General features: G+C 44.7%; 1 protein-coding gene across 2 annotated transcripts in view; it reads left to right on the plus strand.

Annotated features, from left to right (window-relative positions):
- The window catches only part of LOC149473012 (cytochrome P450 2K1-like), a 60,373-nt gene extending 33,164 nt beyond the window's left edge, over nucleotides 1-27,209 (plus strand). For both annotated transcript variants that reach the window (XM_089681959.1, XM_089681968.1), the window contains exons 7-9: nucleotides 2,910-3,097; nucleotides 13,455-13,596; nucleotides 24,927-27,209. In XM_089681959.1, the coding sequence (XP_089538085.1) occupies nucleotides 2,910-3,097; nucleotides 13,455-13,596; nucleotides 24,927-25,114 (518 nt within the window). In that variant the 3' untranslated portion in view covers nucleotides 25,115-27,209. The remainder of the gene's footprint in view (nucleotides 1-2,909; nucleotides 3,098-13,454; nucleotides 13,597-24,926) is intronic.
- The last annotated feature ends 237 nt before the right edge of the window (nucleotides 27,210-27,446 follow it).

The raw sequence follows: 27,446 nt of genomic DNA on the forward strand, positions 1-27,446 counted from the left end.
AAAGATTGCTCAATGAATTTCCCGGCTTCCCCAGAGTCCACATAAGCAGAAACCTGGTAGGCGTTCAGGGCCCAATGAATGGAGACAGGTATGATAAATCGAGGGAAGGTGGCAGGATTCAGGTTCTGGTCTAGATCACCTCCCTCAGAGTGACGTAGACCCGAGTTTCCCAGGCGGACAGAACATGACTTAATTAGATGACCTTCAGCCCCACAGTAAAGGCATAGACCAAATCTTAGGCGACATGATCGCTCTTGTGGAGTAAGGTGTGTTCGGCCTAACTGCATGAGCTCTTCAGATGTCTGTACGGTTGCAGAGGTAAGTTGATCAGGGACTTTCTGGAAAACAGGAGCAAAAGAACCCACTGGACGGCGACGTGGATGAGCCCTTTCCAGATCTTGCTACTGGAAGGGAATATCGATTTGGATGCTAAGAGCAATCAAGTCATCCAGGGTGGTGGGTATGGTTCTTCCAGCTAGTTCATCCTTAATACGGTCTGCTAGACCCTGCCAAAAGGTTGCAGAGAGGGCCTCATTATTCCATGCCAGTTCTGAAGCTAAGGTGCGAAACTGAACTGCATATTGTCCAACAGTCCTGCTACCTCGATGAAGCCAAAGAAGAGCTCCTGCGGCAGATGAAGTCCTGCCGGGCACATCAAAGGTTTTATGGAAAGCTTGCAGGAAGGCTGGGATGCTGCAAAGAGTTGGATCTTGTCGCTCCCACAGTGGTGAGGCCCAAGCCAGTGCTTCACCAGAAAGGAGGGAAATCATATACACCACCTTGGAACGGTCAGTAGAAAAATGGTGGGCTGCTAGCTCGAAGTGAATTGAGCACTGATTGATGAAGCCCCGACAAGCTTTGGGATCACCAGAGAAGTGAGGCGGTGAAGGCAGCTGGAGTCTTGAAGGACAGTGTTCCACTGGGGGAACAGCGGAAGGTGGAGCAGCAGGAACCGGAGCCGGGGCCGAATCAGAGGGTGAGGAAGTGAACACAATCTGTAGCTGATCCAACCGGGAGGAGAGTTCCTGCAGACAGTGCATGATTTGCTCTTGAAAGGCCTGCTGGACCTTGACTCTCAGCACCAAATCTTGAAGTTGTTCCAGGACAGGCTGCAGTGTCTCTGAAGAGCTCATGGCCTGAGCAAACTGTCAGCACCTGTGGTAGTGAGCTCTATTGATCCACAACTTGGGGTTCCCCAGGGCGCGGAGTCTAAGCCCCAGCCTGCTTGTTCACCAGGGCCCCTGATGGTGGAGATGGACTTGCAGCAGGCTGGGACCAGGTCGTGGCCCCCAGGTACACCCAGCTGAGGTGGAGGAGACCGCTAGCGGGAGCAGGGTACAACGGGAGAAGACACAGGGAATCCAATAGGCAAGCCGAGGTCAGGACAGGCGGAAAACAAGCAGGCCAGGAACGAAGCTGGGGTCAGTACACAGATAGACAATAAAGGAATCACAGCGGAAACACATGGGAACTCCAACAACTAAGAAGTTGCTCAGGCAAAGTGGCCCAGTCTGAAGGGAAGGAAATAACACCCAGAGGACAGCAGACAACGCCCATAGAAGAGCACACACAAACATGAGAAGGGAACAGAAACAGGACTGCAGCAAGAAAGGTAAGAATACAAACGAAACTGCAGTCTAACTTGTGACACCTACTAACATGATAGGCAATATACAGTACTTACCTTTCCATCTGCCTATGTTTGAAACATCAGTACTTTATTCCTCCTGGCTGCTGCAAGTATTTGACTGATGGGTCAAACACCTGTTTTTCCTGCTGTATACTGTTGTTGCTCTCACCGGCTCATATGTCTTGTAGTGATGTACAAGCTTGTGGGAGAATCTACTTTGTGCAGCTTGAGAGCAGGTATTCCACACAAAAAAGTTAAAGTGATTCTAAAGACTTAATTTTTTTTTTTAATAACAAGTATATCTATACTTACCTGCTGTGTGCAGTGGTTTTGCACAGAGCAGCCCTGATCCTATTCTTCTCTGGTCCCTGGCCCCTCCCTCCTGTCGGGTGCCCCCACAGCAAGCATCTTGCTATGAGGGCACCTAAGCTTGTGCACGCCTCGGCCCCACCCCCTCTCTCTTCTCATTGGATCACTGGCTGTGATTCACAGCAGCGGGGCCCAATGGCTCCTTTCTACTATCATGCACCATTTCTTGTGCTAAAAAACAGCCCCTCAATTTTTCAAAGATTAGAGAAATCAGATTAAAAAAATTCTCAGCTATCTAAATGTTTTTTTGTAAAAATTAAATATATTTGGTGCATGCTTTTATTATCATTTTTTTCTACGCTGTTTCTTATTACAGTATATTGTTCTTATCTTCCTCTGAGGACTAAGGAACCACTCGTCTATGTTATGTAAAATAAGAGAGGGATGGGAGACTATAGCCTTGGTTCCCATCTATACATGCCCAGGTGTGGTTTACATGCTTTCCCGCATGTCATGTCTGGGGTAGCCCATGTGTTTTAATGAGCTGCCCTATCTTTGAGAAATGCAGAGAAAGAAGTCCCGGATCCTATTGCAAAATTGTGCCGCGCTCTGCTGTACCACCATGCAGTTTGGCGCACACAAAAAGGCACATGGTTGCTGATGTGTGGGGTGCCATTAAGAATGAATTACACACCTCTATGTCTGCTAAAGAGCAGCACATGTCTGTGTATGTCTGGAAAGTGTGTAATTTCCTGACACACATAGATGTTGAACCAAGCCTTACTCCTATCTTGTTTATGCTGTCCTGAAACAGAAGGGTGAGTGAACGTTATCACCCATGGACAGGAAGTGTGTTACTGGCAGGATCACAAGGTTAAAATAAAAAAAACAAAAAAACAACAATTAGGCCAACCACATCTAAAAACGTACATATTGATGCTGCTGTAATTTATTTACTGTTATTTTCTAGAAAAAATACAGGAAGAAATCCAGACACATATTGAACAAGGTCAGATGCCTAGAGTTGATGACCGCAAAAATATGCCTTATACTGATGCTGTAATACATGAAATTCAGAGGTTCAGTAATATCGTTCCTATGAATGTGTCACACACAACTCCAAGTGATGTGTATTTCCGAGGATACTGTATTCCAAAGGTAAGTTCAGAAAACCCCTCCTCATTTGTCAGTAGCATCATACACCAAATGAACAGATTCACATTAAAGAAATAATTCTAAGAATGTAGATTTCCTATATTGGGACTGTACAGTCAAAGGTAATCTCCACTCAGAAATTCCATTTTAGTTTTATATCGATAGCAGTTAAATCACATGCTAGCTAAGCAGCTCCAGTGAAATATCACTATCAGAAATCCCAGTTTTGCTCAAATGCCACAACCATTACGAAGCCAAATGCTGTTCCCAACCTGTTCCTTTTCCATCTGAGACTGAGAGATGGAATTGAGATGGACCCACCCTCGGGAGGACTCGAATAATGCCTTTCTTTACACCTTCAGTCTAACTGTAGCCTTCCATGCCCAGTAAAGAAATGTTAAAATTTTATCCAGTACAGAAGTCTGGTCTTGTTGCACAAAATCATTCCAATGATATCAGACCATCGCTGGAGATGCTGAGAACCAGGTGGTAAGCATCTCCATCTGGGATGGTCATGCTTACAAATTAGGCAATTTAGGAAGTCCATATTTCAAATGAGCTGCTTAATAATGAGCACTACATGGCTGGAGACACCAGAAGTAGCTGTCTATGTTTCCTGGGTCTACCAAAATGATAAAGAAGGGTTTGCTTTGTTTCTTAATTCTGGCAAGACAGGCGTTGATCTCATGACATTGGAAGTCCACCACTGTCCCAACTATCAGGGAATGGGTTAATGGAATGGAATGGGCTATTACTAAATAACACCATGTGGATGGAGGAAGCACTGGCTGATGCCAAATTTTGATTACCAAATTATGTGAATTGTGGTTCACATGGATTGACTTTTCGACCTTGCCACAGCTCCTTCTATTTCTCTGGTGACTTAACTTGCCACTTACATTCAGGATATACAGGGTTGGCTCCCCCTCTGGACTCTTCTTTTTTTTTCTCTACTGTTACCATTTCAGCCTTTTTCTTTCTCCTCCACTCACTCCTGTCTCATCCTCTCCCTCATTATAGTAAAATATGGCATTCTGCCAGATACCCTCAACATCTTCCTCCTAGCATACACACAACTCTTTGAGGGGAACTGGACCTGTACTCACTCTCACTTTTTGTCATTTGATTGATGTTCTATTTTATTCTGACACTACAAGAGAGCTGGCATGTGCCAGTCCTACAAATAGCTTGCAATTTTATATTGGGTAATAACTTCCCGGTTATTGCTTTGTTATTTAGAAACGGTTTATGATGGATGTTGCTGATATATCTTTACATTTGCTGTTCTGCCATGCAACAAATAAATATATAAAAAAAAAAAGAAGATTGTATGATCAAATTGTAAGAGGCTGTAGCTGTAGCCATATTTGCTCACTTTAAGTGTATCTATAAAGCACAGACCCCACCCAAATTATAAATTCAGTAACCTACATATTACAAATGAAGATGTGAAGGAAGACAAGTGCATGCTGCTGGGGTGGGCTATGTAAATATGACCCTGATGCTTTGCCTTCTTTGGGCAACACACAAGTTTAATTTCAAGGCTGGATAACCCTAGTCTTTCTGCTTTTGGTCAGCTTTATTCCTGCATTTGACCTGGACCTTCATGGGTCACTTGGGAAATGAAGAACAGTGATGGTGCACAGATGGAAAAGCACTCCCCTTCTTCACTATTATGGTGTAAAAGAACTAATGTTGTTTCCTGGATAGCAGTCTGTCAAGCCTGCCATGTCCCAAAAGTCCTGTTGCATCAAAGAAATAATGAGCTGTTCTGAGCTTAACCTGCCATAGCTGCCTGTAGACAAGCAGAGGTCCCCTTAACTGCTTCTCTACCACTGTACGTATATATACGGTCTGGTGTGAAAGTGGTTATACCAGGATCATGGTTGAGGCTGCAACCATAATCCTGATATAATTTTTTAGCCCCAGCAATTCTGTTTCAGGTAAAAGTAATCCGAGCCAGACCTCCTGTGCAAATCTAAACTGGTAACCTATAAAGGCTTTTAAAGCAGTACCGCAGTTTGTTCCATGAGCATGTGCAATTTTAAAGCGTGACATGTTTTATATTTTACCAAAACAATTGGTATTATATTGTGCTTTTGTGTCTAAATATTGTTACGCTATTATAAACTATATGTCCCAATCACCAAACAGTGAAAATAAACAAAAATTTCAAAGAAAAGTCCCTTTTTTAACCAAAGTTCATATGCAATGAATAGCCATATCGATGGTGTCTTCAGAAGTATGTAAAAGGTGACTTCTGTGCCCACCACCACAAAGACACACTGCCTCTAACCAGATAATTAGACCCCAAATTATAGGTGGTCTAATAAAGCATGATGCTGGATATGCTTTGCTAGGTAATCTCCAAGATGGGGGAAGACACCATGGGGTTTATTTACTAAAGCTGGAGAGTGCAAAATCAGACTCCCTTCTGCATAGAAACCAATCAGCTTCCAGGTTTCATTGCCAAAGCTTCATTGAACAAGCTGAGGTTAGAAGCTGATTGGTTTCTATGCAGAAGGGAGTCTGATTTTGGACTCTCCAGCTTTAGTAAATAAACCCCCATGGATCATCCGTATCACAAGCTACTGTCTCCTTCCTATATGATCCGCTGTATGCTCAGTCAAAACAGTAAGACACCAAACAGTGTGATACCGTATAGCAATTTAAAAAAATGATTAAAATTACACTTACAAAATCAACAATATTCACAAGCATGTAAATTGTGAATGTCGCTGGTGCTAGCTTCAGACAGGTGTGGGTAACAATCACTGCCCACCTCAAAGCACGTTTCGTCTCAATAGATTTTGTCAAGGGGATCAGGCGATCACGCTGATGTGCATGCTGAGTTTAAGTAGACAATCGTAAACCTACGGCAGGCACATCAACATTAAGACTAGTATTAAAAATTAGTTTCAAAGGTAAACTACACATGGCTAAATTAGCATTATTGTGCGTATAGGCAGAGATCTTACATAAATATGTAACATAACATTTCAGCTTACCATATAATTCTAGTATGTTATTATCAAACCCCTCTAGTAGTGAATGATATAATAGAATCATTCACATCCAGAAAATGAGGGTGCCTGGCTACACCATCTAGACAATCAGAGTCACTTGGGTAGCAACGCCAACCAGTTATGATGTAGATGCCTCCTCCATTCACAATCATTAAATAAAATGTTAAAGATTAAAATTAAATACATGAACAACATAATCTCTTTCTAAAAATTCCTTATTAATTACTAAAATCTGCACCAATCTAATTGTATATCATTACTCCTCACTCTTTACAAACACCATGTAATTCATGATAAATCAGTTAGTATGAAACAATACATCAGGGTGCTTTTAAGTCTTATTAATAAATAAGTTAATGTCCCATTCAGTATTATATCCATGGGGTACATAAGATTTCAAGTCAAAAATCTTCCTTTTTTTCTAACTGAGAAACCCCTCTATAATCTTATTCCCTCCTCTCCAATTTGGTTCAAATTTACTTATACCTATAACCGTCAAAGATGATGGGTCCTTTTTATGGTATAAAGCAAAATGTTTTGCTAAACTGTGATCTTGGTAACCCTTTTTAATATTGTCTATACTGAATGTTCACCTATTCTGATGTATAAATTCCTCTTAGTTGTACCCACATACTGTATTGCTTCTTAAATGAACAACTCAACATGTATATTACATAAGTGGTAGAACATGTAATGAAATGTTTAATATTATACATCCTATTTGTCACTTCAGATCTAAATTCCGTTGTTTTCACAAAATTCCTCCCAATTAATGTACATACTTTATGTTTTTTGCAGGGAAAAAGCCTACTAAATTTCTAAACATAAATGGTTTTTGAGCTTTTTGGACAACTTTAGGAGCTATAAAATGTCTCAATGGCGTCACCTTTTTATATGTAATAGAAGTTTTGTCTGGGATTTTATCACCAATAATCTTGTCATTTTTCTATAATATCCCAATGTGTATTTAATATGTTCCTGACTTTATGATGTTTTATAGAAAAAGTGGTGGAAAAAGCCCACTCAAATTTACTGTTGTCCTATTTTTTTAAAAATTAAATTTAAAAGATATTCTCTTTTCATGTTAGTCATTTGTATGATTTCTGAATTTAAGTCCTGCTCATTATAACTTTTTACTACAAATCTATTTTTTGACATCTCTGCTTGCTGGTAAAAATCTGAGAAATTGGTGTAGTTCCGGTGAAGATGCATAAACTGACCCTTAGGAATACAACGTAGCCATGTGGGGTGATGACAAAGGCTGATTGGGATGTATCCATTTTTGTCAGGTTTTTTTTTTTTAAAGTCTTAGTGGCTAATGATTATTTCTCTTTAAAAATAGTGAGACCTAAGAAATTAATTTCTGTGGAGCTCAGTTCATAAGAACATTTTATCCCCAAATGGTTATCATTCAAAAATTCATGAAATTCTGTGCTAAATCTTCTGTACCTCACCATATTAGAAGGTCGTCATCTATGAATCTTTTCCAGGTGACTATCTCAGTTAAATTCCTACAGTATATGGCATCCTTCTCCCAGTGGGCCACACTTGGAGAAAACTTACCCCCCGTAGCTTCCAGTTTTCTTTAAAAAATACTGACCATTATGCCAAAAGAAATTGTGTCAAATCAGGGCTTGTCAAAATAGTGTCAACCGCTGTGCAACTTCTTGCTGGTCCCACTGCAGGCAGGTCTCTAATGCACCTAATGTCCTTGGCTGTGCTGGTGGTTCCCAGTACTTCTTGGTCAGCTCCAGGTACAGCAGCAGAAGGCGTGGCAAGCGTTCAGAGCATGTATGTTCTGATGGGGAGGAGACATATATTGGCAAATGATAGTTGAGGATTATAGGGCACAGCCAACTCATGGAGATGCCCAAGTGTCAACATAGGTTAGTACAAAAAAAAATATCAAGCCTCCCTCTCTTAAACTAATTAAACTACATGCTCTTAAATTAAATTACAATAAATAAAATATAATAAACATATAAGGAGGATATTAAGGGAAAATTAATCAAATTAGGAATGGATTTCACTATGCACTGTAACATAGAGACCATCAGGGTCTTGTATGAATAAATAAATAGATATGTAAAAATAGAAATGTTTATACATAAACAGGTGATTCCATATTATTGAAAATGGGTATACAAAAATTCTAGATGACAATAATAATGCTACATATGCCATTTGGGAAAATGAAAATAACGTAGAGCAAGAAAAAATAAAAAAAAATAGAAAAATAATAAGAATCGTGGAAGGATGGCCAGCTACCGGAAACATTAGGAAATGGATGTAACTATGTATAAGCTAAAGCACTAGAGGTATCAAGTGAGTAGGTGCAGTCGTAGAGTATATGATAGTCACTAGCTGGAAAAACAAAGCATATGGTATACAAACATGTAACATGTGGATCAATTATAGTGCCGAGGAAATGAGGGCAAAAAAACTGCATCAAGAGACAGATGGGAGGGGCAGTGGAATCCCCCATGCAACTCCACCACTAAAAGACTATCAGCTTGCCTCCCAAAAAACGGGAGAACAACAATGGAGGCAATGTCAAGGAGACACATCCATAAAATATTTAGAGAACTGTGTTGACTTCAAGTTTCTCATTCAATCCCCCAGGGGCCAAAGTGTCCAGGGCATAACGTTCTGCTGTTGGTAGGTCATGGAATATGGCCTCAATGACCAAGACCATCAGACTCTGAGAGGGATTTTTGGTGAAATTCCAAGAAGTGCCTGGGGACATTTTTTGTCGATGCCATCCTCAAAAAGACAACAATCTTCCCCAAACCTCCAGATGGTACGGAGGGTCCAGATGGTACGGCCCATGTACAGCAGGCTGCATGGACAAGGGAGACAGTAGACCACTTATTCAGATGAACAGGTGTGGAACTCAGAAATAGGGGAAGTTTTAGCCTTCATGGTGAAGTCTCTCTATCGGACATGTTTGTATGTGAGACATCTGGATTCACGGCACGGGTACATACTTTTGATGGTAGAGAAGGTTAGAGAAGGACCTATCTTGGCCTGAATACCTTTGGCCTTACTTGGGGCTATTTCACTTTTATTATTTTGGGCTCGTATATGGGAAGCTTTGAGCTTGCCTGTAAGTAATGGTTTTAGGTGGGGATCGTCAAGCAATGTGGATCAATGTTTTTGTAATATATGTTCCATATTTCTGAACTACGTATGAACTGAGTAGTGAACCTGAGAGGCTGTGGAGTACAAGTGGGTGTCTTGCTTCTATTTACTTTCCATCAGTGAGATAAAGGGAAAAGGGCTCTTCCACAAGTGTGCTGGGCTAAGCTTTCTCCAAGAATTTTTGTTTTAAATAGTTACCATGGGTAACCTAGTCTGTATCATGGATACAATTGTGTCTTAGCGACAAAACTGGAATTTCGGTATGTGTTGTACCCGAGGATGGTGGCAACTCTGAAAGTGTAGATAAGAGTTGCCTGCTGTAGGTTTGATGTAATCATGGGCATAGATGGTATTACCCTCGTGACATAGCTCCAAATCTAGAAACGCTTTTAGCTTTTTAGCAGGCAACTCTATTATTGTGAGTTGCCAATTTTGTGTAAGTAAATTATTTGGTTTTTATTGCTGCACTTAGATAGAACTGCTTTTTTCTATTTTTTATGGTTCTCACATAAGAGTCTCTTCTAGCTCTTTTTGAATCAGCTGCCACTGAATCAAGCATTGTTGGATTATCCCTTAACCACCTTTGGACTATAAGGACTTTACTTGTTTGGTTAATATACTAGCCATTGCATTATATATCTCATCTTTTTCTTAGTGCACCAAATATTTCTCTTGTTCCTCCTTATTCAAATAATATTCAACTGCCTCCATTCTGTTGGATGATCGTATATAAAGATCAAACATCTGCTGTTATTAAAAGACTTTCATCATCGATGCTTATTTTTTCCAATTGTAGAAGTGTGTCCTTGGTGTCGTTCAAGTATGCTGATGTTTTCCCTACAAGTTTCTGAAGAAAAAAATCAATATATTTCCTGGCTCTGGATGTTAAAGAGTCTATCCCATTAATTATGGGATGACCGGGTGGACATTCCAAAGATTTATGAATGTTTGGTAAACAATATATAACTGGCATCTTAGGTGCGAAGTGATTAAATAATTATTTTCTTTATTAGTGATTATACCATTCATATATCCATCATGCACAAGTACTTCCAGTTCTTTCTTAAAGTTTAAAGTGGGATTCCTCCTTAGTGCCTCATAGGTCTTATCATCATTGAGAATTCTATTAAGCTCTTCTAAATAATCCTTTTTATTCATGATGACTATGGCGCCCCCCTTATCCGCCTGTTTAATAGTAATTTCTTTCTTCTCACAAAGAGTTTGAATACTATTCTGTATGCAAACATATTTTTTGGTTTTAATCACCAATCTATCTAAATCCTTCAGAGGCATCTCCTGAAACTAGAAGTCAAGGAGGATTAAAAAGAGAGTCATTTCTTGGATTTGTGTGCAAGATCCCACTCCTTTCGAATTTATTAGTATTTTTTTATGATCGGATTATTCGAAAAATGTCTTTTAACACTCAATTTTCTAACAATTTTTTTAACATCAATAAATGTCTCAAAAAGGTCAAGATTTCTCAGGAGTGCAGATTTTAACTCTTATTAAACAAACACAATTCCGGACATCTAAATCATTACTACTTGGATCCACTATCCCATCTGTGTTTAATTTTTGCTCTTTTTTGTGTTTGCTCCTCTTTCTTCCTCTACATCCTCTCTTTCTATTTTTGCCTGCTTGTTTTTTCCTAAAAGATTTCCGTGAATAATACTGATTTGTATGTTGAAATGTATTTTCATACTGGTCTGATCCTCTGTTTTGGATAGTGCAACCCTCTTTCTCCAGAGGAGTAAATCGATTTCTCAAAGACAACCAGTCTTTTCTGGGAGTATTTAATCTGTTCTCAAAAGGGATTGGCCCTCCATAATGATGCTTTTAGTTCTCCCATTGTTGCCCGTATGGCTATTATGGTGTGGAATCCATTTCCAATGGCCCCCATTATTTTCTCAATCCTGCCTATCATTGTTTTTTCTATGGGACATTTTCTGGATGTGATGGTTCTAATATATCATTTACCACTAGAGGGAACTGATAATAATATACTAGAATTATATGGTGATCTGAAATTTTATGGTAAATATTTAGGTGAGATCTCCTATAAACACAATAATGGTAATTTAGTCATGTGTAGTTTACCTTTGAAACTAATTTTTAATACTAGTCTTATTGTGGATGTGACCGCTGTAGGTTTACGATTGTCTATTTAAACTCTGCATGTATGTCAGCGTGATCAACTGGTCCCCTTGACAAAGTCTATTGAGATAAAACATTGGTCGTGTGGGTGGAGATTGTGCTGACATCATCCTCGCCTGTCTGGAGCTGGCACCAGTGGCATTCACAATTTACATGCTTGCAAATATTGTTGATTTTGTAAGTGTGATTTTAATCATTTTATTAAATTGCTATATGGTATCACACTATCTGGAGTCTTACTGTTCCGACCAAGCAAACATATAGGAAGAACACAGGAAGGAGCTTGTGATATGGATGATCCGTGACATCTTTCCCCATCTTAGAGATTACCTAGCAAAGCATATCCAACATCATGCAAGCTGCACATGCTCAGTTTGGTGTCTATTGCTAGAGATTTTCTTTTTTTTCTTCGGAGAGTACATGTGATCAGCACAGTGCCAATCAGCACTGTCCAGACGGAGGGTCAGAGGTCCTGCAGCCTCATAGGACAATCAGGGAAGAATTAAAACTTCTCTTACAAGCTTTAACCAGGGCTCTTCTGGGCACTGATAGAAGTCACAAAACTGCTGATGAGAAAAGGTATTTAGCAGTCTATATTTACTACAATAGTTGCATTTCCATGTTCTGAGTACTATGGGAGACCAGATATAGTGAATGAAGGGTCATGGGTGTAGTAAGACTTTAATGGTTTGCTCCTCCTTCTGGTGGAGTGTCACATGGGTGTCCCTAGTTAGAGTGGGTGGAGTTTAGTCTCAGGATCTTATAGAAGAGAGCTGTTAAGGGTGTTAATGCTGTCCCTCTTTGGAGAAGGGGCTAGAGAAGGATCCCTTCCACTAGGCCTGGAATAGGGAAGTTGGAGAGAGAGAGGCTGGGACAGAAATCTACAAAAAGGGAGAAGGTTGGTGTTTTCCTTTCTTTTCCCCTCCAGGGTGAAGAGGTCAGCCCAGGGGCGGACTGACAACTCATGGGGCCCCCGGGCAATAGGGGATCATGGGGCCCCTGTGTCCTTGCCCAAACTCAAAAAGCCTATGAAAAAGGTACCAGGGGCATCTCATGGGGCCCCCTACTGACCCCGGGCCCTCGGGCAGTGCCCTAGTTTCCAAATGGTCAGTCCGCCCCTGGGTCAGCCTAGACTGATGAATTTATTACAAGGGATTAAGAGGAGGAGTGAGGTAAAGCTATAGTCTACCTAACCGTCCATACAGTCATTGAACATCTTTTCATTCCTGCCATAATTTCAAAATAAATGACAGGATGTACGGTCAAGCAGATATACGGACAGGAAGCTTCAATGAACTACCGTGGCGCTCCACAGCATGTGGAGAACCAATTTTTAGCGTGGAACATGTAAAATGTTTCCATAGCTGCAGCCACACCCACCGCCCCTCCTCTCTCTGAAAGATAGTAGGGGGAGAGGTTTCGCCATACTGTCTGTCAGATTTCAAAACAGTGCGGCCGTGCAGGGCTCCGCCCACACAGCCACGTCACCAGGGGCGGACTGACAACTCATGGGGCCCCAGGACAATAGGGGATCATGGGGCCCCTGTGTCCTTGCCCAAACTCAAAAAAGCCTATGAAAAAGGTACCAGGGGCATCCCATGGGGCCCCCTACTGACCCCGGGCCCTTGGGCAGTGCCGAGTTTCCAAATGGTCAGTCCGCCCCTGCACATCACTCATTCACAGGGTCCTGAGAATGAGTGCCTACAAGTCCCAGGATCATTAGCGGCTGTCGGCTTGTAGTTTTCAACTACCACAGCGCTGTACATTGATGAGGTTATGTCTGTTACAAAGCTTTCTTCTCCTGTCGTCAACATGCTCCTTTTCTGCATATACATTTGTGATGCTTCCTCTTTTTTCACTATGAGCTCTGCTATACAAGGACTGCAAAAGGCTTGAACCAAGTGAAATTCAGGTACTTATACAACTTGCATTAAAAAAAATAAAAATATATTAATAAACACAGCACTGCATTTGTTTGTATATTTTATATCTGCCTCAAGTTCAGCTTTAATTATTGTACAATGTGCTTCTCCTTGTAGGGTACAGAGGTCATTCCTTTCCTCACATCTGTTTTGTATGACAAGACTCAGTGGGAAACTCCATATGAGTTTAACCCAAATCACTTTTTGGATGCTAATGGGAAATTTGTAAAACGAGATGCATTTATGCCCTTCTCTGCAGGTATGTCACCATTATTATTACATCTAATTTAAAGCTATAATAAACTATTTCTATATTATTACACCAAAAGACCTCCACCCCAAACTATGTCTGATCTGTATGAGAGAATTCATTGTTCACCGTTTTCAAGGTCTTTACTAGAGATGAGCGAATCGAAGTAGGCGAAGTGGAATTCGTTTCGAATATTAGGAAAATTTCGATCCCGAAATCCGAATCCGAAAATAAGCAGACTTCGGATGTGCGAATCGAAATTTTTCCTAAAATGGCGGCGACATGTGCGGCGACGGAGCGGGGATGTCTGGGAAGGAGCGCAGACAAGGCGCGCTGACCCATAATGCATTCATTCATGACATGTGATCAGCAGCCAGCCAGCCAGCACAGTGTAATGGTCGAGCTATAAATGGCGGCCATTTTAGAATTCTCCATTTGCCTCCAGTCATTCAACAGAGGCAGACCTGGCTGTATGCAGGGAGAGAGTTAGGGACAGAGAAACGTTACTTAGGGACACAGAAACGTTAGTTAGGGCCACAGAATCGTTACTTAGGGCCACAGAAACGTTACTTAGGGCCACAGAATCGTTAGTTAAGGCCACAGAAACGTTACTTAGGGACACAGAATTGTTACTCAGGGACAGACAGAATTGTTACTGAGGGATACAGAATTGTTACTGAGGGCCACAGAATCGTTACTTAGGGCCACAGAAACGTTACTTAGGGCCACAGAATTGTTACTTAGGGACAGACACAGAATTGTTACTTAGGGACAGACACAGAATTGTTATTGAGGGACACAGAATTGTTACTGAGGGCCACAGAACCGTTACTTAGGGCCACAGAAACGTTACTTAGGGCCACAGAAATGTTACTTAGGGACAGACACAGAATTGTTACTGAGGGACACAGATTTGTTACTGAGGGCCACAGAAACGTTACTTAGGGCCACAGAAACGTTACTTAGGGCCACAGAATTGTTACTTAGGGCCACAGAAACGTTACTTAGGGCCACAGAAATGTTACTTAGGGTCACAGAATTGTTACTTAGGGACAGACACAGAATTGTTACTGAGGGCCACAGAATTGTTACTGAGGGCCACAGAACCGTTACTTAGGGCCACAGAAACGTTACTTAGGGCCACAGAATCGTTACTTAGGGCCACAGAAACGTTACTTAGGGCCACAGAAACGTTACTTAGGGCCACAGAATCGTTACTTAGGGCCACAGAATTGTTACTTAGGGACAGACACAGAATTGTTATTGAGGGACACAGAATTGTTACTGAGGGCCACAGAACCGTTACTTAGGGCCACAGAAACGTTACTTAGGGCCACAGAATTGTTACTTAGGGACAGACACAGAATTGTTACTGAGGGACACAGATTTGTTACTGAGGGCAACAGAAACGTTACTTAGGGCCACAGAAACGTTACTTAGGGCCACAGAATCGTTACTTAGGGCCACAGAAACGTTACTTAGGGCCACAGAAACGTTACTTAGGGCCACAGAATTGTTACTTAGGGACAGACACAGAATTGTTACTGAGGGCCACAGAATTGTTACTGAGGGCCACAGAACCGTTACTTAGGGCCACAGAAACGTTACTTAGGGCCACAGAAACGTTACTTAGGGCTACAGAAACGTTACTTAGGGCCACAGAATCGTTACTTAGGGCCACAGAATCGTTACTTAGGGACACAGAAACGTTACTTAGGGCCACAGAAACTTTACTTAGGGCCACAGAATTGTTACTTAGGGACAGACACAGAATTGTTACTGAGGGATACAGAATTGTTACTGAGGGACACAGAACCGTTACTTAGGGCCACAGAAACGTTACTTAGGGCCACAGAAACGTTACTTAGGGCCACAGAATCGTTACTTAGGGCCACAGAAACGTTACTTAGGGCCACAGAAATGTTACTTAGGGCCACAGAAACGTTACTTAGGGACACAGAATTGTTACTCAGGGACAGACACAGAATTGTTACTCAGTGACAGACACAGAATTAATACTCAGGGACACAGAATTGTTACTGAGGGACACAGAATTGTTACTGAGGGACACAGAATTGTTACTGAGGGACACAGAATTGTTACTCAGGGACAGACACAGAATTGTTACTCAGGGACACAGAATTGTTACTGAGGGACACAGAATTGTTACTGAGGGCCACAGAACTGTTTCTTAGGGCCACAGAAACGTTACTCAGGGACACAGAATTGTTACTCAGGGACAGACACAGAATTGTTACTCAGGGACACAGAATCGTTGAATTAAAGAGTATGTCAGACAACATGCAGAGGAGTGGCAGAGGAGGCAATGTTTTAGGAGCGAGCAGACATGGCAGCAGAGGAAGGGGACGAGGCAGCACTATTCGCAGCCAGAGGCCAGTGCTCCCGGTGTCATCCAGTACAGTGAGGAAGAGCTAACAGAGGGCGGTCAAGAACGGGGGGAGACATCCGCCTCTTCAGCAGCCAGGCGAAGAAGTAGTGGCGAGGAGAGTGGCTCGGTAGCCGGTCTAGAGACAGGTCTGTCTCCTGACCCACACGCAGCCGAGGGGGCTAGTAGTGAGGCGGAGACCCTAATTGATGATGATGAGGCTGATCGCACTTGGCAGCCTCGTCGTCATCAGGCTATTGCTTCCGCATCATCAGAAGAGGGTGGCAGCTTGGCAGCGAGCAAAACAGTCGGTGGGTTGTCTCCATCGCCACACTCTGCCATGTACCACTTTCAGGTCTCCTCACACTGCTGGTGTGTTCCATTTTTTGTCATAGGGTGCTGGCAGATTACGGGCCTCCCATAGCTGCTGCCAGGCCCCTAATCTGCCATGGGCCCCTGTACCGCCTCCTCATGCTGCTGCCAGGTCCACAGTGTCTCATGCCATGTGCCACTTTCAGGTCTCCTCACACTGCTGGTGTGTTCCATTTTTTGTCATAGGGTGCTGGCAGATTACGGGTCTCCCATAGCTGCTGCCAGGCCCCTAATCTGCCATGGGCCCCTATACCGCCTCCTCATGCTACTGCGAAGTCCAGAGTCTCTCATGGGTCCCTGTACGGCCTCCCATTGCTGCTGTCTCCATCGCCACACTCTGCCATGTGCCACTTTCAGGTCTCCTCACACACTGCTGGTGTGTTCAATTTTTTTGACATAGGGTGCTGGCAGATTACGGGCCTCCCATAGCTGCTGCCAGGCCCCTAATCTGCCATGGGCCCCTATAGCGCCTCCTCATGCTGCTGCCAGGTCCAGAGTCTCTCATGGGTCCCTGTACGGCCTCCCATTGCTGCTGTCTCCATCGCCACACTCTGCCATGTGCCACTTTCAGGTCTCCTCACACACTGCTGGTGTGTTCCATTTTTTGACATAGGGTGCTGGCAGATTACAGGCCTCCCATAGCTGCTGCCAGGCCCCTAATCTGCCATGGGCCCCTATACCGCCTCCTCATGCTGCTGCCAGGTCCAGAGTCTCTCATGGGTCCCTGTACGGCCTCCCATTGCTACTGTCTCCATCGCCACACTCTGCCATGTGCCACTTTCAGGTCTCCTCACACTGCTGGTGTGTTACATTTTTTGTCATAGGGTGCTGGCAGATTACGGGCCTCCCATAGCTGCTGCCAGGCCCCTAATTTGCCATGGGCCCCTGTACCGCCTCCTCATGCTGCTGCCAGGTCCACAGTGTCTCATGCCATGTGCCACTTTCAGGTCTCCTCACACTGCTGGTGTGTTCCATTTTTTGTCATAGGGTGCTGGCAGATTACGGGCCTCCCATAGCTGCTGCCAGGCCCCTAATCTGCCATGGGCCCCTATACCGCCTCCTCATGCTGCTGCCAGGTCCAGAGTCTCTCATGGGTCCCTGTACGGCCTCCCATTGCTGCTGTCTCCATCGCTACACTCTGCCATGTGCCACTTTCAGGTCTCCTCACACACTGCTGGTGTGTTCCATTTTTTGACATAGGGTGCTGGCAGATTACGGGCCTCCCATAGCTGCTGCCAGGCCCCTAATCTGCCATGGGCCCCTATACCGCCTCCTCATGCTGCTGCCAGGTCCAGAGTCTCTCATGGGTCCCTGTACGGCCTCCCATTGCTGCTGTCTCCATCGCCACACTCTGCCATGTGCCACTTTCAGGTCTCCTCACACACTGCTGGTGTGTTCCATTTTTTGTCATAGGGTGCTGGCAGATTACGGGCCTCCCATAGCTGCTGCCAGGCCCCTAATCTGCCATGGGCCCCTGTACCGCCTCCTCATGCTGCTGCCAGGTCCACAGTGTCTCATGCCATGTGCCACTTTCAGGTCTCCTCACACTGCTGGTGTGTTCCATTTTTTGTCATAGGGTGCTGGCAGATTACGGGCCTCCCATAGCTGCTGCCAGGCCCCTAATCTGCCATGGGCCCCTATACCGCCTCCTCATGTTGCTGCCAGGTCCAGAGTCTCTCATGGGTCCCTGTACGGCCTCCCATTGCTGCTGTCTCCATCGCCACACTCTGCCATGTGCCACTTTCAGGTCTCCTCACACTGCTGGTGTGTTCCATTTTTTGTCATAGGGTGCTGGCAGATTACGGGCCTCCCATAGCTGCTGCCAGGCCCCTAATCTGCCATGGGCCCCTGTACCGCCTCCTCATGCTGCTGCCAGGTCCACAGTGTCTCATGCCATGTGCCACTTTCAGGTCTCCTCACACTGCTGGTGTGTTCCATTTTTTGTCATAGGGTGCTGGCAGATTACGGGCCTCCCATAGCTGCTGCCAGGCCCCTAATCTGCCATGGGCCCCTATACCGCCTCCTCATGCTGCTGCCAGGTCCAGAGTCTCTCATGGGTCCCTGTACGGCCTCCCATTGCTGCTGTCTCCATCGCCACACTCTGCCATGTGCCACTTTCAGGTCTCCTCACACACTGCTGGTGTGTTCCATTTTTTGACATAGGGTGCTGGCAGATTACGGGCCTCCCATAGCTGCTGCCAGGCCCCTAATCTGCCATGGGCCCCTATACCGCCTCCTCATGCTGCTGCCAGGTCCAGAGTCTCTCATGGGTCCCTGTACGGCCTCCCATTGCTGCTGTCTCCATCGCCACACTCTGCCATGTGCCACTTTCAGGTCTCCTCACACTGCTGGTGTGTTACATTTTTTGTCATAGGGTGCTGGCAGATTACGGGCCTCCCATAGCTGCTGCCAGGCCCCTAATCTGCCATGGGCCCCTGTACCGCCTCCTCATGCTGCTGCCAGGTCCACAGTGTCTCATGCCATGTGCCACTTTCAGGTCTCCTCACACTGCTGGTGTGTTCCATTTTTTGTCATAGGGTGCTGGCAGATTACGGGCCTCCCATTGCTGCTGCCAGGCCCGTAATCTGCCATGGGCCCCCGTACCGCCTCCTCATGCTGCTGCCAGGTCCAGAGTGTCTCATGGGTCCCGGTACGGCCTCCCATTGCTGCTGTCTCCATCGCCACACTCTGCCATGTGCCACTTTCAGGTCTCCTCACACTGCTGGTGGTTTCCATTTTTGTCATAGGGTGCTGTATGGCCTCCCATTGCTGCTGCCTCCACCGCCACACTGTGGCTCCACACTCTGGTTTTGGCCCCATGACTGCCCAAATGAGTGAAGTGTGCGGTGATTCTAAGATCGACGGCACTCATCTGCATGTCATACTGACTGTCAGTATTATTTCTCTTCCCCAGCAGACTCCAAGGGCATTTAAATTAAAGGTACAGTGTTCTGCACTAATATAAAGGCTCTCTGAAGCCTAGAAACACCCTTTTATAAGTTAAATTCGCAGCGAATATATTCGACTCGAATCAAAATTTTTCCACGAATTCGCCGAATCAGTCGAATCGAATTTTTGAATACTTCGCTCATCTCTAGTCTTTACAGTATGTGGACAGTGAACACAGGTATGGGTTGGATGCATGCTTGAAATGGAGGATGGGTGCAGTCTCTGTCAGCCTAGGCAATATATTTTATTGGAAACAGGGACTTTAGCCACTTCATGTTTTTGAAAAAATCTTTTCTAAAAAAAGATGTTTCAGTACTTGGGTCATACCCACCTTACATCTAACCATCATCTATGGATAGTATTGAAGTGATAACATCATCTTCCATGGAAAGTGGGAATGTTATTTCTGTGTACTGGTAGTATTACGATCAGCCCATTTATCCCAGTATTCATGTAGCCCTATCCCCCTTAGGAGTCGCTGAGTTATTTTCAGGCTCCCTGTTGCTCTAGACCCCTCTCTGAAAGCCCAAACCCTACTGAAACCAAAGCACTCTTCTAACCAGAGTAAAGTGTCACCAGAAAACAGACTAGATTAGAGTGAACTGATATGATGTTTATATTAAACCTGGCTGTAAGCTCAGTCAACCAGCATAAAGCGGTATATGTGTACATAATGGCAATTACCACTCTTAGTAACTCTAAGCAAAGAAAACAAAACTTACAGCAAAATCTCAATCAGTGTTGGTAGGCCTGCTATTCAGAAGTTAACCCAAAACCTCAAACCTGAGGTGCCACTAGTCCCCAGCGAGCAAGGAAAACTGTCAACGGTGGAACTATCTCACTTTGGATCTGATGGGAATATTTAAATCTGAAATAGAAAAGAAAAGAGCTCCTTTAATTAGGGTAGTCAATGTCCCTTTAAAAGCAGTGAGGAATCTTTTGCATGCTCGTTGGGGCCCAGTAGGTGCACTACAATGATCCAGACCTTCTAAGTGGGAAGAGATGAAGGTGGCAGTCCCTCAAAGGATTAAGAACACATACTATCCCTCTAAGTGGCACTTGACTTGGGTGGTGTCCCTTTAATGCACTAAGCAGGGTGCAAATTTTAGGCAAAAAGATGTCAAAAGTTCTCAGAAGCACTTCCTGGCAAGGGCAACTCCTCTCTGGGCTGCAATAATTAATGGCAATTGTAGTAGACGTTCCTTTAAGAGGGTAGGCAGATGGTTAAGGGGACAATGATGTGGGTTGGCCTGTCAAAGGCATGCACTGCAGTCAGTTATGATTAGAGATGAGCGAATTATTCAAAAATTCGGTTCGGCTGATTCGCCGAATTCGCCGAATAAATTCGCTTCGAGCCGAATATATTCGCTGCGAATTTAACTTATAAAAAGGGTGTTTCTAGGCTTCAGAGAGCCTTTATATTAGTGCAGAACACTGTACCTTTAATTTAAATGCCCTTGGAGTCTGCTGGGGAAGAGAAATAATACTGTCAGTCAGTATGACATGCAGATGAGTGCCGTCGATCTTATAATCACCGCACACTTCACTCATTTGGGCAGTCACGGGGCCAAAACCAGAGTGTGGAGCCACAGTGTGGCGGTGGAGGCAGCAGCAATGGGAGCCCATACAGCACCCTATGACAAAATGGAACCCACCAGCAGTGTGAGGAGACCTGAAAGTGGCACATGGCAGAGTGTGGCGATGGAGACAGCAGCAATGGGAGGCCGTACAGGGACCCATGACACACTCTGGACCTGGCAGCAGCATGAGGAGGCGGTACAGGGGCCCATGACAGATTACGGGCCTGGCAGCAGCATGAGGAGTCGGTACGGGGGCCCATGGCAGATTACGGGCCTGGCAGCAGCATGAGGAGGCGGTACAGGGGCCCATGGCAGAGTGGCGGAGCGTAAGCAGCTAAAATTGAAGGCCATACAGAGGCCTATGTTAAAAAGTCCCCCCAGCAGCAGCGTGGGGAGACGACTATCAAGAGTCCAATGGCAGAGTGGCGGAGCAGAAGCAGCTTCAATTGAAGGCCATACACAGGCCTAGGTTTAAAAGTCCCTCACAGTTAATTCCAATAACGAACTCTACTCCTCCGTGCAATCTACTTACGAGACCCTGGGCAGGTCTGGGTCCAATTTGTGGTAGAGACTGGTTTTGTTCAGTCATGCTTGAGCGAGTAATAACAGGTCTGTGCTGCCCTTTGGTGTCTGGCTTAATGCGCACAACACTGAACGTCCCAGCGTTTGTCAACGATTTGCCGTTAAGTGATGCAAACCCGCTGAACCACGTTCATGAGGAGCCGGTACAGGGGGCCATGAATCAGTATGGACCTGGCAGCAGCGTGAGCAGACGACAGAGGCACATGGCGCAGGGTGGCGGTGTAGGCAGCATTATTCTGAAGCCATACACAGGCCTAGGTTAAAAAGCGGAAGCCGTCAGCAGCGTGAGCAGACGACAGAGACACATGGCGCAGGGTGGCGGTGGATGCAGCAGTATTCGGAAGCCAAACACAGGCCTCGGTTAAAAAGCGGAAGCCGTCAGCAGCGTGAGCAGACGACAGAGGCACATGGCGCAGGGTGGCGGTGGAGGCAGCAGCAATGGAAGGCCATACAGCACCCTATCACAAAATGGAACCCACCAACAGTGTAAGGAGACCTGAAAGTGGCACATGGCAGAGTCTGGCGATGAAGTCAGCAGCAATGGGAGGCCGTACAGGGACCCATGACACACTCTGGACCTGGCAGCAGCAAGAGGAGGCGGTACAGGGGCCCATGGCAGAGTGGCGAAGCGTAAGCAGCTTAAATTGAAGGCCATACAGAGGCCTATGTTAAAAATTCCCCCCAGCAGCAGTGTGGGGAGACGACTATCAAGAGTCCAATGGCAGAGTGGCGGAGCAGAAGCAGCTTCAATTGAAGGCCATACACAGGCCTAGGTTAAAAAGTCCCTCCAGCAGCAGCGTGGGGAGACGACTATCAAGAGTCCAATGGCAGAGTGGCGGAGCGGAAGCAGCTTCAATTGAAGGCCATACACAGGCCTAGGTTAAAAAGTCCCCCCAGCAGCAGTGTGGGGAGACGACTATCAAGAGTCCAATGGCTGAGTGGCGATCCGGGAAGTCAGCGTTGTGATTGCAGATGCAATGCAGAAATTCTACGAAGTAATGCCGTGGGTGCGAAGAAGATCATATACCAGGGACAGGGGCAGGTCGAGGACACGTGATTTCAGTGGGCTTGCTCCCGGGCCATGCCAACTAACGGTTGTGTCTGACGTACCCACCGACCGTTGGCTGTAGGTGTCAGAGGTGACCTGGGAAGAGGAAGACGACCGAGTCAACCAATCGATGACGGCAGGGTTGTCGGTGGAGACACGACCGCTGGATGACACCGGGAGCACTGGCCTCTGGCTGCGACTAGTGCTGCCTCGACCCCTTCCTCTGCTGCCACGTCTGCTCGCTCCTGAAACATTGCCTCCTCTGCCACTCCTCTGCGTGTTGTCTGACATACTCTTTAATTCAATAAGCACCCCAAAAATAAAACCGGATTTAACTCTTTGAACGTACAATAGTGGTTGTGAAGCAGAAAGTCAGTTTATTTAGCACAATCGGTCAATTGCAGCTTGCCGTTGGCTGGAAACTGTACGTTTATGTCACTGGAATGCACTAATCACCCAAAAAATATTACCGCCACCCGGCGTGTATATGGATTTAACTCTTTGAACGTACAATAGTGGTTGTGAAGCAGAAAGTCAGTTTATTGTACACAATCGGTCAATTGCAGCTTGCCGTTGGCTGGAAACTGTACGTTTAGGTCACTGGAATGCACTAATCACCCAAAAAATATTACCGCCAGCCGGCGTGTAAATGGATTTAACTTTTTGAACGTACAATAGTGGTTGTGAAGCAGAAAGTCAGTTTATTTAGCACAATCGGTCAATTGCAGCTTGCCGTTGGCTGTAAACTGTACATTTATGTCACTGGAATGCACTAATCACCCAAAAAATATTACCGCCAGCCGGCGTGTAAATGGATTTAACTCTTTGAACGTACAATAGTGGTTGTGAAGCAGAAAGTCAGTTTATTTTGCACAATCGGCAAACTGCAGCACCAACTGTGCACGACAGCCACCAAAAAAAAAAGGGTGTATGTCACTTTAAATTTTCGATTCTTTGATAGCTGTGGCCCTAAGTAACGATTCTGTGTCCCTGAGTAATGATTCTGTGGCCCTGAGTAACGATTCTGTGGCCCTAAAGTCTCTGTGGCCCTAACTCTGTCCCTTAATACACACAGGTCTGTCTCTCTTGAATGACCGGAGGCTAATGGAGAATTCTAAGATGGCCGCGATTTATAGCTCCACCATTACACAGTGCTGGCTGGCTGCTGATTGACTAATGCGATCACATGTCTTGAATGCATTATGGGTCAGCGCTCCTTGTCTGCGCGCCTTCCCAGAGATCCCCGCCCCATCTTCTCTGTCCATTTTCTCCGTCGCCACACATGTTGCCGCCATTTTTGGGAAAATTCGATTCGTGCATCCGAAGTTTGCTAATCTTCGGATTCGTCGCGAATAGAATTTTTCCAAATCTTCGGAACGAATTCCACTTCGTCATGTTCGATTCGCTCATCTCTAGTTATGATGATTGAACTATGCTGCAAATGTGTTATGCTGCAAATAGTAGCAGCTGAGGGAACTAGGCTGCGACACGTGTTAACTATATGCAATGTCTGCAACTATGTGCAGGAAAGTGGCAGATTTGAAAGAAATGTCAGTGATCGGGGCTCTATCACCCGATCTGTGGAATCACTCAGGTCTTGGCAGCCTCTCACTCCCTGTAGATGGCAGCATCCATAGGTTCTCGGGTTCCACCTGCAGCATTCCGTTTGGGCATAACGCTCTGGTTCACCTGCTGGCAGAATGTCTTGCAAGGCTAGTAGTCAGCGACTCCTCCTTGTCTCTTTCCTCTCTAGTTCTCCGGCATTCTGCACAACCCTCACCTCACTCCTGCTCTCCAGCTCTTCCTCCATTCACTTCCTGCCCAGTCTCCCGGGCTTCTGTATATAAATGTCCCCACCCACACACCAGCTCCTCTGGGAAATATAGTCTTCTGATACACTGCTCCCCATCAAAGTCCTGCGGTTCAGCATACAAGGCCCATGGGGCTACAGAGTGTGAGTGCCACTGACTTGCAGGACACTGTCATCTTGTGTTTCTCTTAACATCCTGCAACTTGCATTATAGCAGGGTGTTACATAAACATACTTTATTTCACTAAATCACACATCAGAAGATGCAGCTCAGGTTACAGCCATACTTAAGACCAAGAAAGAAGTTCCAGGAAAGATCCTTCTGAGTGTAGTATTAGAGTTTCAATAGCCACTTCATCAAGAAGGTGTGGGTAAAAAATATTAACACTGCAGAGTGATGATACAGTGTGTTTTTTTAGCATCTGGTAGGTACCTAGTAGCAGCAGTCCACATCACAGTTTGGTTGTTGGTGTTCATCCACCTAGGGATGTACATCTACCATGGGCCCACCTCTATCACACCATTCCATGCATAGCTTTATATCTAATTTGTTTATTTCTACCCTGCATAACAGTGTCTCAGTGTCATCCTGAGTTGTTTTTGTCCCCTCAGGAAGAAGAGTTTGTGTTGGAGAAAGTTTAGCCAAAATGGAGCTTTTCCTGTTTTTTACTGGCCTTCTGCAAACCTTCACTTTCTACCCACCTCCTGGAGTCTCCAGAGAGGATATAAGTCTTAAGCCTGACACTGGATTCCTTTTATTCCCTTTGCCACACTTAGTACGTGCAAAGCTCAACTACTAGTCAAAATCCATAACTAATAGGTGACAAGAAGAGGTCTTCAATACCCAGAAGTATGGATGGAAGCTTTCCTTGAAGGGAACTTGTAGTCATTTCACGTGTAATCATTTCTTTTTTGATACACTTGTAGATCTCCATGATGTATATAATATTGCTGAAATGTTTAAAAAGCCTTGTTTTTATGTGTAATTTTTGGGTAACTATATATATAAGGAATGAGCTATATTTGATTAGTATATATGAAGGTGGGGTTTCATGTTATTTTCTATTCCCTGTTCTGTACTCTAGTTATGATTTACTGCTCCTTCTCATGATGCAAATCTGTGGTCTGCTGACCCACTGAAAACAATGCAGTATATATTTTTTCTTAAAAATATAATGGTTGTGGCAAGCTCAAGGGTGGCAGCCCTGGATGTCACTGCTATCCATAACAGCCGGGAGGGCAGACCATCTGGGAGGAGTGGTGAGGGTAGTGCAGGAAGGCTTAGACAGTTGGTGGTAGTAGGGGATTCTATAATCAGAAGGACTGATAATTTGTCGCTAGAATCGCCTCAACTGAATGGTTTGCTGTCTTCCTGGTACCAGGGTTTGGCATGTGGTGGACCGGGTTGATAAATTCCTGGTGGGGCTGAGCATGACCCAGCTGTCTTGGTCCATGTTGAAACCAATGACAAAATACATGGAAGGTGGAGGCTGCAAGTTGAAGGGAAAGACCTCCAAGGTGATAGTCTTTGAAATATTATCTGTGCTATGCAAAACTCAGGAAAGACAAGGGGAGATTTGCAGCTTCCGGACCACCCTATAGCAAAAATATCGCTACAGGGTGGCACGGGTGCGCAAAATCCCGTATATATACATGATTTTGCATTTTTGGGTAGGGGGAGCTTGCAAGGTGTGCACGCACCCTACCTACGCCGCCATTTGCAGCTATCAATCACCGGGTCCTGGCCGGTGATAACTCGCTGGCGCGCGGTGATTGCCAAGGATCTCCGACGGGGAGGAGAACTGCTTGAAAAACATAACAGTTCTCCTTCCTGTCAGCTCGTGCACACTGCTTTGGATGGCTGCACACAGCACAGCCATGCAAAGCAGTGTGATTACAGTGAAACACACACACAGCACGCTGTGTAAAACAGCACACAGCACACAGTTAGCCCTTTGATCACCCCACATATTAACCCCTTCCTGCCCAGTGCCATTAGTACAGTGTCAGTTTTTTTTTTAGCACTGATCACTGTATTGGTGTCACTGGGGATGTCAGTGACACCAAGTTTGTTCCCCCCAGTGTCAGCTATAAGTCGCTGATCGCCGCCATTACTAGTAATAATTAAAAAAACAAATCCCAGTATATATACCGCCATTTGTAAACGCTATATTTTCCACGTAAACCAATTAGCTTACATGTATTGGGATTTTTTTTAGCAAAGACATGTAGCAGAATATATTTTGGCTTAAATTTATGATGAAAGTTTAATAGCAAAAAGTCAAAAATATTGTTTTTTTTATCAAAATTGTCGGTCTCTTTTTTTTTATAGCGCAAAAAATAAAAAACCCACAGATGATCAAATACCACCAAAAGAAAGCTCAATTCGTGAGAAAAAAAGGACATACATTTAATTTGGGTGCAGTGTTGCATGACAGCTCAATTGTCAGTTAAAGTAACGCGGCACTGTAATGCAAAAAATGGCCTGGTCAGGAAGGGGGGTAAATCCTCTGGAGAGCAAGTGGTTAGAGAACTAAATGCATGGCTAAAGAGCTGGTGTAAGAGAGAAGGATTTGGGTTTCTAGAGCACTGGGCTGACTTTTCATTTGGGTGCAACCTATATGCTAGAGATGGTTTGCACCTAAATGGAAGAGGGTCTGCTGTGCTGGGGGGCGGGTTTATGGGGAGGCTAGAGGAGTATTTAAACTAGGATCGAGGGGGGAGGGAGAATTAGATTATAATGGGATAGACAGATCAGACAGAGGTCAGTTCTTATTGGTGGGTAGAATGGGGAAAGATGGAGGGAGGGCTATGGCAGATGATAAGAAGGTTCTCATGTTACAAACAACCATTGTAATTGGTACCATTTGTATGAAAATAAAAAATATGAAAATATGTGTGCACTAGGTGTCAATGAATTAAAGTGTTTGTTCATCAATGCCAGAAGTCTGCCAAGCAAAACAGGGGAGTTGGAAACTTTGGAAAAAAGAAGGGGGTAGCCACCTAACATGACACGTAAATATGTGTCATATAAATATCTCCGGCTCACTAATTATTCTGGATTTATAAACCCAAAAGCTTTACATAAAACATAATCATAAATTAACCACCTCCTTAGTACTATAATTACCC

This window comes from Staurois parvus, unplaced genomic scaffold (genome assembly GCF_062004578.1).
Source record: "Staurois parvus isolate SC_StPar_1 unplaced genomic scaffold, SC_StPar_1.0 ptg000018l, whole genome shotgun sequence".
NCBI lineage: Eukaryota > Metazoa > Chordata > Amphibia > Anura > Ranidae > Staurois > Staurois parvus.